This window comes from Perca flavescens, chromosome 18 (genome assembly GCF_004354835.1).
Source record: "Perca flavescens isolate YP-PL-M2 chromosome 18, PFLA_1.0, whole genome shotgun sequence".
Taxonomy (NCBI): Eukaryota; Metazoa; Chordata; class Actinopteri; order Perciformes; family Percidae; genus Perca; species Perca flavescens.
The window spans coordinates 16,215,798-16,230,967 of record NC_041348.1 but is presented as its reverse complement, the minus strand read 5'-3'; the positions used below and the strand labels follow the sequence as shown (position 1 = coordinate 16,230,967).

Sequence of the window (15,170 nt, the reverse complement as noted above, 5' to 3'; positions counted from 1 at the left end):
CATAAATCTTCAGGGGCATAGCTACAGAAAGAGATGGAAGTTTAATCTGTAGGCCTATGTAACAGGATGTAGATGTAGTGATTAGGGTCACAAGGGTCTGAAGTGAAGGAGTAAAAGGGTAAATGTCTGATTTTTTTCTTTTCTTTTCTTAGAAAACCCAGTGATCCTGATGATGATTATGGAGATAATACATTTAGTCAATATGTTTGCATTGGACCAAAATACAGTCAAACGCTATTCTGTTTTTGTTTTTTTAAATGAGGAAACACTTAAAATACATATTAATGATGATGTCTTATTAATGTAAAAGAGGAAGCACAATAACGCAGTTGAATCATGACAACGTGGTTAAGAGCTTTTTTCCTCTCTGCACAACCTTGAGAAAATTATTTTAAGATGTCAAGAGAAGTGCACTGAAAGAACGCGAGAGAGTTTGCCTGCACAAAATACACGTACAACTTTCAATCCCACCTGTGATCTTGGGGTGTGAATGTCTAAACCATTTTTTGTCAAAGGTTATGCCCTATGGTTAGAGACCAACCCATCTGATCCCACACTCTACACCTCGCACAAACACACGCACCCAATGAGTGACATCATTTTTTCCTACTATCTTTGTACCACAAGAAACTTATAGCCTGTCTACCACAAAAGGGAAATAGATGTTTGTAACCCCTTGTGTGCTTGTGTTTGTGCACATTTATCTGTGACTTGGTCTTTGCATGTACTTTATGGTCACACGCATTTGTGTGCATGTGTATGCATGTGTGGTTTTTGATACATTTTGTTGTCCTGATCTCATCTACAGTAGCCTGTGTGCCAATGAAAGAGAAGAAGATGAAAATGTCAGACAATAATCTGATACCAGTGATGCAGGTGAATTATACACTTGCACATCTGCACGGGTGAAATGAAATATGAGGTTTGGCGTGTCTCCCCAATCTATAAATAGAGCAGAATAAAGAAAGATGTCTGCTTAGGTAATTGTAAAGACCTTTTCAAAATGAATGGCTCATATTGCAACTGGCAGTTTGACGAAGAGCAGCTTTTATTGGCAGTAGCTAATAAGAACAGGAGGGGGGATCTTTCATATCGGGAGGGGATAGCGGAGGAGTTTATTTATTGTGCAGTTTCACCTTAGGTTAAGAGCGTGCGTATGTGTATGCGCGTGCGTGCTTCTAAGTGGGTGGAGGTTTCCCCTCTAAAATTCCACTTCCTGCATTTTGAAGTCTTGGTTGCACATCTACATGTCAAAATAAACAACTGCACACAGACACACTCATGGAACACATGCACACAGGTAAACAGACACAAACATGATCACTTTACAGGGTCACACAGGTGACAGAGAGGGTACTCTACTTTTGCATCACTAAAATGTTTCTAGGACACTCTGAAACCAAAGTCAGCAAAGAGCAACTGATATGTAATGGAAATGGAACATATTGCCTAAGTGAAAAGCAATGCATGAAACATTGACATTAAAATAGTTATATAGTGTTTGCTGCTTTTCTCATGCATTGTCCTTGTTTAACATAACCTTTTGCAGACCTAAACAAAACGCAACAAGAACTTTATTCAAACCAAGTCTTTAGCACATTGTCATTCCAAATAAATGTTGTTTTTTGCATGTTTCTTTTTATTGTTTTATGAAGTCTTTCTGCTTTATTTATACAGTCAGATTTAGAGATGAATATGTGTTTCTGCTGCTACAAGGCTGGGGTGTGATTTTCACACCTACACAGGATCTGAACATTTGTTTCCTTTGAATGTCTTTAAACACTTTCTGGTCAAATCTGTGCTGCGGATGTGGCCACAGAGTTCACAGAAAGCCTGATCAATGAATCAGTGGCAGCCGAGAAGGATTTCTGAGAGAATTAATGTTGGACTGATTAGATGGATTAAACAGATGGATTGACAGATTGCGAGAAGAATGAGCAGATCAGTGGAGGATGGGTGCTTTGTTTAAATGATGTAGAATATATATAATTGAATGACTAATACACTTCATGGTTTGCATCCATCATATTTCCTCTCTAACTGAATTCTATTCAATTCTAGCAGATGCACGAAATAGTTGTTAGCAAGTGGATGGCAATGGTATGGAATCAAGTGAAAGCAAAGGTTTGCAAATCTGTCAACAACAGCATGCAAATCTGAAAACATTAATCCTGGTGTAATTGTAGAAGACAAAGCTTATGTGCAAGTGGGCGAGGGGTGACGTCCATCCCAAAAGTTGGCAGTGAGGTAATGCTTTACATAATTTAGGCACTAGGCATCATGGGAAGAGTATTTCACAGGAACTCACTCCTGCGGAAAATGCAAAACCTAGACCTTTGGCAGTCTGACAGGTGGTCCAAACAACTAAAGTCAATGAAAGAACACATGTGAGGTCCTTAAATTAACAAATTGTGAATTTAAAAGGGAATGATGAATTAATTAAACTAAATTTGTTCTAAAAAACAAAACAAAAAAACTTGACATTCTATTATCTATTGCCATATATGCATTCATTAGGCAAGTAGGTGTAATAAAATATTCTTTAAAAAAATAATGTTCCTGAATGATGATCGCTGGATTTCAATGTACCGCAGAACAATAATAATGTATGAATCCTTTGCTTGTTTAACCACATAACCATACAGGGACACATTCACTATTTGACTTAGGATCAACTCTTCTCCAATGCAGGCCTTTACATACACATACAATTAACAATAGACGTTTGGCCTTCCCAACTCTATCTCCAAAAGCCTGGTGGGGTGATATCTCAAGCGCAGGGGCCATCATTAAAAATTATTCAAATGAGCCAACCTGCACACAATGCTTTGCAAAGGGGGCAGCCATCACAATACCTGCTCTTAACCTGTCCAATCGCACCCATGCAAATTTCCTCAGTTTGGAGTCAATGGGTCTCAGGCTTCCTGCTCAACCTACTATTGGAGAATTTGCATACCCTGGCTCCCTTCATTCAATTTGGTTTCAGATAACAAGATGTAGTTTTTAATATTACCCTCGAGGGAAAAGACACATTTGGGGCTTGTGCAGAAAAAAGGTAAAGGCACTTACTTACAGATATGTGCACAAATCAGACAAGTGGAGACAGAACATAATTTACACATTTGTTTTTACTGTACATACAGTATGATTTAGGTTATTTATTTAGCTTCTTTTGTCAGGTTAATAATTCCTTTGTGCTGTATCTATTTCACTAGTCCACATTTCTTTCTGTGGGGCATCTTGTATTGCAATCTTGCAGGATAGCTGCTATATAATTAAAATATGTTTTGAATAGATTAGAAGTACCACCTCCTCAAGGCAAAAATGACTGGAACAGTGCTTGTGTACACAGGTGTGTAAACTATTTGAAGCCTACAGCCATTGCAACCTGGCATTTTTGATGTTACAAATAGCCTTTGAACCAACAGTTCATCAAAAGTTTGCATGAATAATAGTAAATATAAAATCGTCCATGCTGTACTGCATGTCCAGTCCTGTAGGTTATCTTGATATTTCTCTGTCCGCAGTAAGTGCTTCCCTTCACTAAGCACTCTGTTGCATCAAATAGTAATGAGTGTATGAGTACATGTAGTCCTTTATCAGGCCACTATTATGATGACTGCCCTGGTACAATAGGCTGGTCTGGGGTGATGGTAATTACAAGTGACCAGGGCAATACGGTCGCGTATGGAGGAACTAATACAATGAGAAGACACATTTATACAAATAAAGCATCCCCCCACACACACACACCCCTTTAATGAATGGCTGAGCGACAACAGTCCTGGCCCAGGGAGAATGGAGAACTCAACCAAAACAAGATAATCATAATACTTGGTGGCCAATTGCATTACTACAGAATAATGCAGAAGTTACAGCTGGGAAAGGAGCATTATAGCATCCATCATTGAGAGAGGGTTGCTGAAAAACAGGATCAACTCGTTTCTAATGTAAATGTGAATTATTATCATTTTTAATAAATGCAAAAACATAATCAGCAAGCTCCCGTTTAAGATTCTCAAAAGACAACTTGACGAACAACTTCACACGTAGCCTATCATGTGTGCTTTAAAGGAAGTTGTCCTATGAGGTGCAATACATCCCCGCAAAAAGTTGAAGTGCCACTGCATTACTATCTTTGTCTGGGCAAACATAAAAGCTCATTTTACCGCCGGATGATAAGGTCTTGCATTTTTTTTATTACTGAGAAATATCTGTAGGCATAGGCTATTTGCAACACCAGCAAGCACTCTAGGTTGCCGCGAGCACAGAAAGCATTGCAACTTAACTTTCCTCGCATGCCAAAACCCCATCCCGCAATTGTTTGCTACATCCATATATATACTAGTTTCCTTCGCCTTTTCATCAGAAGAGAGGTAACTCGCGAAAATTGTTGACAAAAAGCATTTAGCGCGGACGACCAGGCGAAACCCGCCTTTGACAAGTCTACTATGTGTTGTGGCCTGATGCATTCAAGAATACTTCGTAAATGTTAGAGGCACTGTCCAATGCACTATCCTTGAGGCCCTACTTTCCCACCAATTTTTTATTTGCACTAGGCCATATAATCCAGCTACATTTTATCATGGCATTTGTATTATGTAATGTAATAGTGTAGATCAGGCTAAGCATCATAAACCGATTTTGGTTTAGATGGTAGACTACAAGGTTTTTCTCAGCAAAAAAAAAAATCGCAATGTTCCTGATATGTTTTCTGGAAATATTAGTGTTGTAATAATTGCAGTCGCTTTCTTGGATATTACCTAAAATGCGGACTTTTTCCGTGTCTGTTTAAATAGTAATTTCAAAACGTCGGACGGTATTTGAAGTATACTTTATTGGACATGCGCACTCGGCCGCACGCGCTCAGGAGCGCCAAATTTACCGGGATGCTAAAGAGAGGGGAGGAGCAGTAGTAGAGGCTGCTGTAGTTTAAATTAATGTCAACCTGCCTCTTCCCCCGGAGAACAAACCCAGCACAGATAGTGAAAGTACGTGCTCAGTGTAACCTGCGAGCCGCTCTACAGATATTAACATGGCTCGGCGGCCGAGAAACAGGTAAGCTCAAACAGACCATTTACTCTTTAATTTGCATCATCTTTAACTTTCTTTTTCCCTCTATGTGCGTCTCACGTAGTTAACGTTAACTGTTACTGTTTTTCTTTTCACGTTAGCCATCATTTATGTTGTTGAATACGGCATGAGTTGAGGGATTAACGTTAAGGGTGCACCTTATTGACAGAGTTATTGATCTTTTTCATTAAATCTTTAGTTGTCTAAGCTCTGTTTGTGCTTGTAACGTTAAGCCATTTTTTTTTGGTTTTCTTGGCCGTTAAAGCTAAGTCGTGGTGTGGGTGTCTCGCTCGCGCGCCCATGACAGGTGGTGGTCATCTGGCATGTGCGCTTCTAGAGCTGCTGTCAGTGGTGAGAGAGAGAAAGGGGTCTCTGTGTGTGTGTGTGTGTGTGTGTGTGTGTGTGTGTGTGTGTGTGTGTCTCTCTCTCTTACACACACACACACACACACAGATTAATAACATTAGGCGGGTGGACAGGCGCGTGCCACGCTGCGCGCAGGACTGTGTGGTGGATAGGAATATTATAATAAATACAAAATGAAACACAATGCAGCATAGAGTCTATGCGACTTGTCAAAACGCACTCACAGACTTGAATTTATTGCAACACGCAATGCCATGTCCTACATTTAGTTTATGAAGGTTTTGAAAATAGGCGCTTGTTTGACCATCAGACACGTTTTCTTTTTCACGTTTTTAACTTGCAGATTAGCCTATAGCCTACAGCAATATATCTGTCATAAAGGTCATTTTAAACCCGCATTAATGCAACTTTAATACACCCTGAATGTCGCCGCAGCATCTCTGAAAGCGGTGCGCTCACTGTTATTTTGGAAAGTGCGCTTTCACAGCGTCTTCAATGTGTACTTGTCTCGAAAAGTGGCTGCGTGTTGTGTATTTCCTAGGTTTTGGTACAAGAATCGCCACACATTTAAACTTCAGTCACTCTCACCAGCTTACCGTTTTGTATACTTTCTTGATGAGCATCGATCGGCATCAGCTTTCTCTGAAAAGCATCTGGCTACTTGCATTGAGCTTGCGTGTTAAGTTTTACCAATTATTGTTTAAGTGCGTGAATTTATCTTTTGTTTGCGTGTTGTTTGTGCACACGAAGTACTCAGCAATTTTTTTTTTTTAATGTCATACAATTGACACATCGGCATTTGATGTATGTACAGCAGTCATAAAATGACTGCTGTACATGTTTCTGTATTTTTCTGTATGGTCATTCATTGCTGTTAATCAGATAGGCACATGTACATATCCTCTATTACACACAAACACACACACACACACACACACACACACACACACACACACACACACACACACACACACACACACACACACGCTCACACTCACACACCTCAGTGGGGTTCCTGTTCACCTGTTGCTCTGTCTGTTTGACATTAAAGTATCTTACTAGTAAGCTTCCACGTTGTCCATGCTCTACATTCTGATTGGTTAACCAACTACCGGGGTGTGTGTGTGTGTGTGTGTGTGTGTGTGTGTGTGTGTGTGTGTGTGTGTGTGTGTGTGTGTGTGTGTGTGTGTGTGTGTGTGTGTGTGTGTGTGTGTGTGTGTGTGTGTGTGTGTGTGTGTGACTGTGCTGTACAATGCAAACCACTGCAGGTCTGAACACGCCAGGGTCACAAAATCATGATCGCATGTGCCAATCCCAGTATCTGTGGAAACCAAAAACATTGGAACCTGTTCATCCATGCCCCCCTCCCTCCCACTTGCTGTTCTTCTCTCTCTCTCTTTCTCTTTCTCTCTCTCTCTCTCTCTCTCTCTCTCTCTCTCCTCTTGTGGGTGTCTTGGCTAAAAGCCTGCACCCAAACCTTCAAGAATGACTGGTTCTGTCTGTGTTGACACCTGATGAATTAAATAGTGGGCTGAGTTCTTTATGCACTCTTTAAAGAGATTATTAGGGAGTAGTTTGGAAATAGACAGGTTCTTATGGTGCTTTCATTTACCTTTCTATTATCTTACACTATTTTTCACACAGCCTCCACCTCTTCTTCTGAATTTCTCTTTGTCTTTCTCTCTTTGTTTGCAGTGTTTACAGTAGTGAGGAGGATGAGGAGGAGACTGAGATGTATGAACATGATTATGATGGATCACTGGCCAAGGCAGGGAAACGCCACCTTGGCAAAACACGCTGGACACGAGAAGAGGTACACACACAAAGACCCGTCAAAACAATTCAAATCCTGCTGTTCAATACAAAATGTTTAACACAGCTCACATGTTGGGTAGAAATGACCTCAGGAGAGAGCATTCCCTAGGACCTTTCTTTTTATTGTTGTCTGGTCTAACCACATTGACTGACTATTGTGTTAAATTGCTGGGAGTGATGTTCATTGCAGTAAGTCTGACAATGTTTTCTCTTTTTTTCAGGATGAGAAGTTGAAGAAACTTGTTGAGCTTCATGGATCAGAAGACTGGAAACTTATTGCAAGCTTACTAACTGTACGTACGAGGCCTGTGCTTACACAGGCATGTACAAATGCACACACATACACAAAAACCTCCCATAGTATAAGAATGATTACTAATCCCTGCTGTCTGACCTACCAGAATCGTACAGATGTGCAGTGCCAGCACAGGTGGCAGAAGGTTCTTAACCCAGAGCTCATCAAAGGGCCATGGACCAAAGAGGAGGACCAGAGGGTAAGAAAACAGCCTTTTAGAAAACATGAATGCACTCAGGACTTAATGGGTCACACACAAAATATTGAAAATCAATGACGAACCCACATTTGTCTTTCTACATTATAGTAGAACCTTCACATACAGTAGTAATGCAGAACCACCAGTCACGGGAAACGGGCAATCAAGTGTCATCCAGGGTAAAAAAAAGAAAATTCTGTAGCAACTCCTTGGCTGCTGTTGCACATTTTTAGTTTGCCAAAAAGTTGATGTTACTCAACAAGTAACATGCTTAGTCTCTTAAAGCCTGTGCAGTATTTATTGGGCTGGTCCAAAGGAGTTATATTTCCACTCAGATGCCACTTTAATGATTAGCAGAGTGGCTAACGTTCCACTGGAAACTCCCTCACTGCTCACCAGCAGGTGTTCTCAATCACCTCTACATGTTCAAAGATAAAGAAAGGGGGAAGGAGGGAGCGGAGGGGAAGCTTTCACTGACACAATGTACACGTTTCTGAGATTTGTCTGGTTGACTAACAACTTTTTTTATTGTCACTTTCTCTCCTATCCTTTATATACCTGTGATCTTTTTACCTTATTTTTCTTACCCTCTACCCCTTTACTTCTCCCTCTCCTCCCTGTTATTGCTCCTTCCTTCCTCTTTCCTCATGCCCCTCCACAACCATTTACTTCTCTTCCTTTTTCAATGCTCTTCCTCCTCCCCTCTCATCTTTCAAACCCCCCCCCTCACACACACACACACACACACACACACCAGGTGATTGAGCTTGTCCAGAAGTATGGAGCCAAGCGTTGGTCAGTGATTGCCAAGCACCTGAAGGGGCGTATCGGCAAGCAGTGCCGTGAGCGCTGGCACAACCACCTGAACCCAGAGGTGAAGAAGACATCGTGGACTGAGGAGGAGGACCGAATCATCTACCAGGCACACGAGAAGCTGGGCAACCGCTGGGCCGAAATCGCTAAGCTGCTCCCCGGCAGGTAAGGCAGAGAATGAAGAGAGAAAGGTGAAAAAAGAGAAGCTAGATAAATCACTAAATCCTTGTTGGTTGGGTGAAATGGAGGAGGGGGGGAGACACTGAAGGAGGAATGAAGAGAGAAGAAACAAATGAGAAAAGGAATGAAGTGAGCACACAGAACATTAAAGAAGATGGAGGTGTGAATACGGAAAGTACTTCCATTGTTTTTGAAAGATAGGAATACAGAATGATTGGGAGAAATAAGGTTAAAAGACAAATGTCAGGACAGGGTGTTTTTTTTTTATAGAGAAAGGGCTAATGAATAAGACTAGGTGAAAAAAGATACTTTATTTTTGACATTATTGTAATTGCTCTGTGCTGATATCCTATCAGTTTTGTGTGCGTGATCTGTGGCAGCCTCTGTGTGTGCCTGTACCACTAGAGGTCCAGGATGTCTTCACATTGCGCATGTTTGTGGATGTGTGGATGTGTTTTGTAATGAATAACTTTTAAGTGAATATGTCTCATATATGACACCCAGGACTGACAACGCTATAAAGAACCACTGGAACTCCACCATGAGGCGAAAGGTGGAACAGGAGGGCTATCTTCAGATCGCAGCAAAGAACTCCTCGCTCTCCATTAGCCATGGCTACGTGAAGAACAACAGTCACATCATGGGTTTCCCTCACCACTCGCCCAGTCACGCACAGCTGCCTTCCTTGTCGCAAGTCAACTACGCCTACATCTCCGACACACACCGAGTGAGTGGGCTTTAAACTAAAACTTGGGATGCTAGCAGGAAAACTAAATGATGCTGATTGTGTAGGTGCAGGCGATTTCATTTATTTGATTTGGATCTGTGTTTCTGATTGGCTTAACAGTTACCGTTCCCCATGGCCTTGCATTTGAACCTCCTGAACATTCCCCAGCATGGAACCGCTGCTATACAGGTAAAAACGCAGCATAATTAATCACTAGTGAGACTAGATAGTAAGGCCACTGGAAGGATTGAAAGTGATGATGAATTGTTGCTCAAAATCTGCCTCCTGCTCTCTTTTTCCCAGAGACACTATAGTGAGGAGGACCCTGAGAAGGAGCAGAGGGTGAAAGAGATCGAACTGCTGCTCATGTCAACAGAAGATGAGCTGAGGGGCCAGCCATCACGACCAGTAAGTCGCATGTGTGTCTGCGTAATCGCGGGTGTGAGCTTCGAAATATTCAAGTGTGACAGCACTATTTATGAGCATGTGCATTTGACCCTGGCTTTAAGGACAGTGGCTGGATGTGTGTGTTCATGTGAGGAGGAAACATCTGGGGGGTTGGTTTCTGCAAAAATGATGAAATAGGGCCTTATTGCCATTTTAGCGTGTGTGCACGACCCCTTGTGCAACCCTCTACTCAACACTTCTTTACATTGAAGTTCCCTTTCTCCTTTTTTTCTGTGCTCAAATTTTACACCTCTTCCCTTATTGTCAGGCTTGCATTTTCTCTCTTGTGCTTGTCTGACACTTTCTCTACACTCACCCTACTGTGCATTATATTTTTTTTAGATTATTATTCTTTGACAGTTATTTCTAGCCCTCACTCTTTATACCCTTTTCTCCCCCAGATGAATTTGTCCTATCCAAGCTGGGCCAGCCAGAGCTCTTTGACCAACAGCTCAGAGGGTGTAATGTTATTACCTCATCACCAGGCCCCTTCCCTGCCTCTCGACCAGAGCTGCCTACCTGAGGAGAGCGCCTCTGCAACACGTGCCCACAGCAATAACGGCAGCAACAACAACAATAACAACAACAGCAATCACAGCAGTCCGACGTTCTCAAATACTATTCCAGAGTTCATGGATTGTGTCATTGATTCAGTGAGTATCTGCATTTACTTTATCCTTGGGCTACGTATTGTGACGACATTTTGTTAATTTGTGTGTGTCGTGACCATCTGTGTCAAGATGAAAATAGGATAGCTTAGCAAGTAGCAACATAGATTTTACCAAGTAGTGGGCTTTGACCCATATTTTCCCGCCCTTTTCCTAGAGCCTCTCCTCAGTGGATGAGGCCACTACCAGTGGGCTCTTGGATAGGAGCGTTCTCAGAACAGACAGGGTCTTGCCCAATCAGGGCTCAAGAACTGCTCTCGGTGCATGGGCTGGTTTCATCTGCTCAACCCCCAAGCCTTCACCAGTCAGAAACCTTCCCTTTTCACCCTCACAGGTAGTTAACGTAGCTGCGTTTGATTAGAATCCATCTAATCACCAACCTGCCACCTTGATGATATCAACAACCAATCATTCAGACTATGTTTTTGTGCTGTTGTTTTCCATCTTTTAGTTTCATTTCAATCATTTTACCAATAATTGTCTTTTGAAGCACCGGCCCTCTTTTCTCCTTTCCTCTCCATTTCTGTAGTTCAGACCAGGTGTGCTTCCATGATCTGCCAGATTGTTTCTGCTTCAAAATAAACCTGTTAAGCTACTTTGATTGATTGGTTTCCCTTCTTTTGTTTCACAGTTTCTCAACCAGTCAATGAGCCCAGAACACTCCGACAATGACAGTTTACCAATGAACTCGCCTGTGGACTCCAAGCCTCCGATCGACCACACTATCAGACCCCAGAAAGAGAATGAAATGTAAGCGGCTCTGTCTCTGATACATTATGCAATTATGCAGAATTGTGGCAAATGGCGCTTTATAAACTGTTCTCCCTCTTTCTCTCTCTCTCAGGTTCAGAACTCCAAACATTCGTCGTTCGATCCTGGAGTCATCTCCTTGTACACCCACGCCTTTCAGGTCAGCCCTGGCCATGCAGGAGGCCAAGTATGGACCCCTCAAACTACTGGTGAGATAGAGACTTATCTATAGACTTAAATATCTCAAGTCTTGAATTTGTCATATTACCTTCTGTTGTGCTTGCTAAAGTGTCCTTGTGACTCACTGGGGTATGTGTGCCTTTTCCAGAACTCCCCTTTGGAGCAGCAGATGGTACAGTCCATCAAGCAGGAGCCAATGGAGTGTGCCATTGAGCAGCCTCCTCTGAAGAAAATAAAACAAGAGGTACTTAACACTCACAACATAAGCATGCACACATATGTAAAAAACAAACAAACATGCAGATAAATTTGAGACTGACAAAAGAAGTATTTGTTTTCATGTGGAGGTTCATTATTATTAATGATATACTAATTATCAGTAGCATTGTTTGAGACTACTCTGTATCCATGTTTGCACGACTCTTGATATTTACCCTGATGTATTTTGGGTCCTAGGTGGAGTCCCCATGTGAGGGGAGCCCGTGTATGCAGTGGGAAGGACAAGACCTTCACACACAGCTATTCTCCCCAAACGGCCCCGCACAGGAAGTACCTGTAAGCTCACTTTTGACCTAACAGTTCATGTTCTCTAATGTGAAGATATCCATCATTACTCACAAACATCCTTAAACCTTATTCTTGACTTCTGTTGCTAAGATATGTATTTATTTTTTACATTTTCATTCAGGACCTACTCACTAGCTCATTATTGAGTGAAGATGGGCACAAAACCTACCACCTCCCTCGCAGAGGCATGGCCAGCCCACTACAGGTGTGCATACGTTTCTATGTAATAATGTATTGATCTAAGTTTGAACCAGAAGGGCACTCGGAGAGTGCAGGCCTCCACCAAGGCCATACCCTATCTCGCAATGTTAACATAAGTGAAAAAAGAATTTGCTCTAAAATTGAATGGGTTCTTCCTTGGCCCATGGTACACCCTTCCACCAAGTTTCATGGACATTTTTGGAAGTTTTTTCCATTAACCTGCTACAAAGGAGGTAAAAAAAAATTATACAAAAAGTGTTAACCATCAAAACTCATCATCCTCTCGTTCTCTTACCAACAGCAGCTCAGTTCTTGGGAACAGGTGACCTGTGGGAAAACAGAGGAGCACGTTTTGGCCTCAGAGCAGAGCCACAAGTACATCAACACTTACCCTACGAGGACACTGGTCATGTAGACTAGAGACACATGTTGGACTGTAAGATCAAAAAATCCCTGCGCTGGTCGCAGCGCCGCGGATTACATATTTGTTGTGGTACAACAGTTGGGAGAGGCTCTATGCCATTGGTGGTTTTACACTCACACTTGTTGGATTTCAACCAACCAAAGACTAAACATTTATTTTCTTTTAAATAGAATTTGCTCTGGGTTCTATTGTACGTCTTATTACTTTTGGTCTTGTCACTGTCTTATTATCAATGTTGTATTATAAATGGGAAACGGTGGCTATATAATTTGCATTGGGCTGTATTATTAATTCCGAATTTTGATATTAATATAAAGAACAAGTTGATTAATTTATTTCTTTTGTTTTGATAATGATGATAATGTTGTTGTTGTTGTTTTTTTAAATTGGCCAATGGAGCAGTGTTGTAAGTAAAGTATTTAAGCCCTGTTAGCATTATCATAAATCCAAAGGCATATTAATGAATTCAAAACTGACCTCTTTATTCCAGTCATGAAACTTTTTTGTTTCTTTTATTATTATTTTCTGTGTCTACTGAGAATTTTAAGTGTTTGGTCTGTGCCACCTCATGTAAACACTTAACTACTGAACACGAGCAGCTGCATCTGTTCTTCCATCATTATTCAACTAAGAATGATCATGTTTTACACAACAAAAGGGGCCAGCCTTATTAGTATTACCTGACTACCACATTGGCACCTTTAGTTCATATAAATGGAGTTTTTATTTCAACTTTCAATTTATTTCTGGCCTTCACAAAATCCTGTATGAGGAAACGTTCAATGAACAAATATTATATGTGTTAAAAGTCTTAAGTATATGTATATGTATATATATATATATATATATATATATATATATATATATATATATATATATATATATATATAAAAAACAATCTCAAATGAGCTTATATGTTTGAAACCATGAGCTTCACCCAGTAAGAGTAAGACCAAGCTGCACTTGAATCTTATATTCTCCATAAAAAAGTGGGAGTACTAAACACTGATGTTTTATATTTTGCTACAAACAAATCCCTTGAATTGAAACTTTTGTATTGTTTTTGTTTTTAAACATTTCTTTGAATCGTTTTGTATTGTTGTATAATGCTTATTCAATCAGCATTTTGTTTTCTTACTAAGACTGCAGTAGCCCATGTCAAACACTTAGCAGACAATCTTTTTATACACCTTGTTTTTATACTAGCTTTTGAGCAAAAATGATTTTATAAAAGCATTTATACATTCCAAGTGTTAATGTTTTTTTTATACTTTTCTATACTGCCTAGTAAATAAAGTGTGTTGTTTTTATTACATCCTTGTGTTCAGTGTAATTTTGGAAATATCTAATTTTAAAGGACATAACAATATCTTCAATTGAAGATGTAATAGTGATACCAATTTAAAAGCTGTTCCTCACGGACAATGAACGAGATTTACATATTTAAGTTGGAAATATGCTTATAGTCCTTCCTTTAGTACAAATAGCCTGTAGTGGTTTAAAGTGTAAATAGCACTGTGAAGGCAAACTATTGTCTCTAGAGTAATACTTAAATAAATAAACTATTTGCTCTGTCTCTACTATGCAAATTCTTCTAGTGTTTAAATACTCCACTCTCATCTCCCCCCCCCCCACCGCAGAGTAGAGTTTATCAGCCAGCGACGGTAATAAGCAAAAGTGATGAAAAAAATGGCCCTCAACGTATAAAACACCTACGTCCTCATTGTTCTCCAACAACACACACTTTCATGTATGAGCTCCACATTTAGCCTCTTGAGAAGACTTTTCCTGTGAGGCCATGAAAGCCAAGGGGCCCAGACTAAGACCAGGAGGTATATTTACACCCCATCCTCTCTCTTCCTCCATCCAGCCACCTGCACCCCCACCTCACCCTGATCCACCACACTGGCCTCAAATATAGATTCTCATCTCAAGCACTAGTCTCGGAGGGATACATAAACAGAAATGACATCCATCATGACGGACACAACAGGAACTGCGATATTTAAGGCAGGGCTAAACAGAAATAGTTTCCTCGGGGGTGCATGCATGCTTACTGCAGCTTAAAGTGACACATATACTGTATATATATTCATATTTTTAAAAGAACATTTGGTATAACAGTTAATAATAATAATAATAATTGTGTAAACAGACTGCAATGAGATTGTAGTGAGGGGTTGATGAGGGTTGTTTAGTTTAGTGTGTGTGGTTAAGTGTGTGTGGGTTGGGGGAGGGGGGGGGGGGGGTCTTGTGGAAAGAGGCCAGAGCAAGAAGCAGACTTTCACATTGGGAATTTCACCATCTTCTACTACACCCAAAAGAAAAAAAGACAAAAAAAGCCCCAAACCCCACGAGATTTACAGACACCTGCTTCCACTGAGTGAGGAGGCAGCTGCGTGTGTGTGAGTGTGTGTGTGTGTGTGTGTGTGTGTGTGTGTGTGTGTGTGTGTGTGTGTGTGTGT

At 40.8% G+C, this 15,170-nt stretch overlaps 1 protein-coding gene across 3 annotated transcripts; it reads left to right on the top strand.

Moving 5' to 3' along the window:
* Positions 1-4,886: 4,886 nt before the first annotated feature.
* myb (v-myb avian myeloblastosis viral oncogene homolog) lies at positions 4,887-13,504 on the top strand. Of its 3 annotated transcripts, none has more exons than XM_028605229.1 (16): positions 4,887-5,058; positions 7,135-7,252; positions 7,476-7,547; positions 7,656-7,748; positions 8,506-8,726; positions 9,246-9,468; positions 9,589-9,657; positions 9,772-9,876; positions 10,317-10,568; positions 10,741-10,917; positions 11,215-11,333; positions 11,428-11,542; positions 11,662-11,757; positions 11,970-12,068; positions 12,202-12,285; positions 12,586-13,504. In XM_028605229.1, exons 1-16 carry the CDS (start codon positions 5,036-5,038, stop codon positions 12,694-12,696), a joined length of 1,977 nt encoding a protein of 658 aa, XP_028461030.1. In that variant the 5' UTR covers positions 4,887-5,035; the 3' UTR covers positions 12,697-13,504. The 3 variants fall into 3 exon arrangements, with proteins under 3 accessions (XP_028461030.1, XP_028461029.1, XP_028461031.1); XM_028605228.1 differs by having other exon boundaries at positions 12,583-13,504; XM_028605230.1 differs by lacking the exon at positions 10,741-10,917 and having other exon boundaries at positions 12,583-13,504.
* The last annotated feature ends 1,666 nt before the right edge of the window (positions 13,505-15,170 follow it).

Coding starts and splice junctions, on each gene's coding strand:
- myb (XM_028605228.1), top strand. CDS start 5,036: ATGGCTCGGCGGCCGAGAAACAG. Junction 10,569..10,740: donor TGGATTGTGTCATTGATTCA/GTGAGTATCTGC, acceptor CCCTTTTCCTAG/AGCCTCTCCTCAGTGGATGA. Junction 11,758..11,969: donor TGAAGAAAATAAAACAAGAG/GTACTTAACACT, acceptor TTTGGGTCCTAG/GTGGAGTCCCCATGTGAGGG.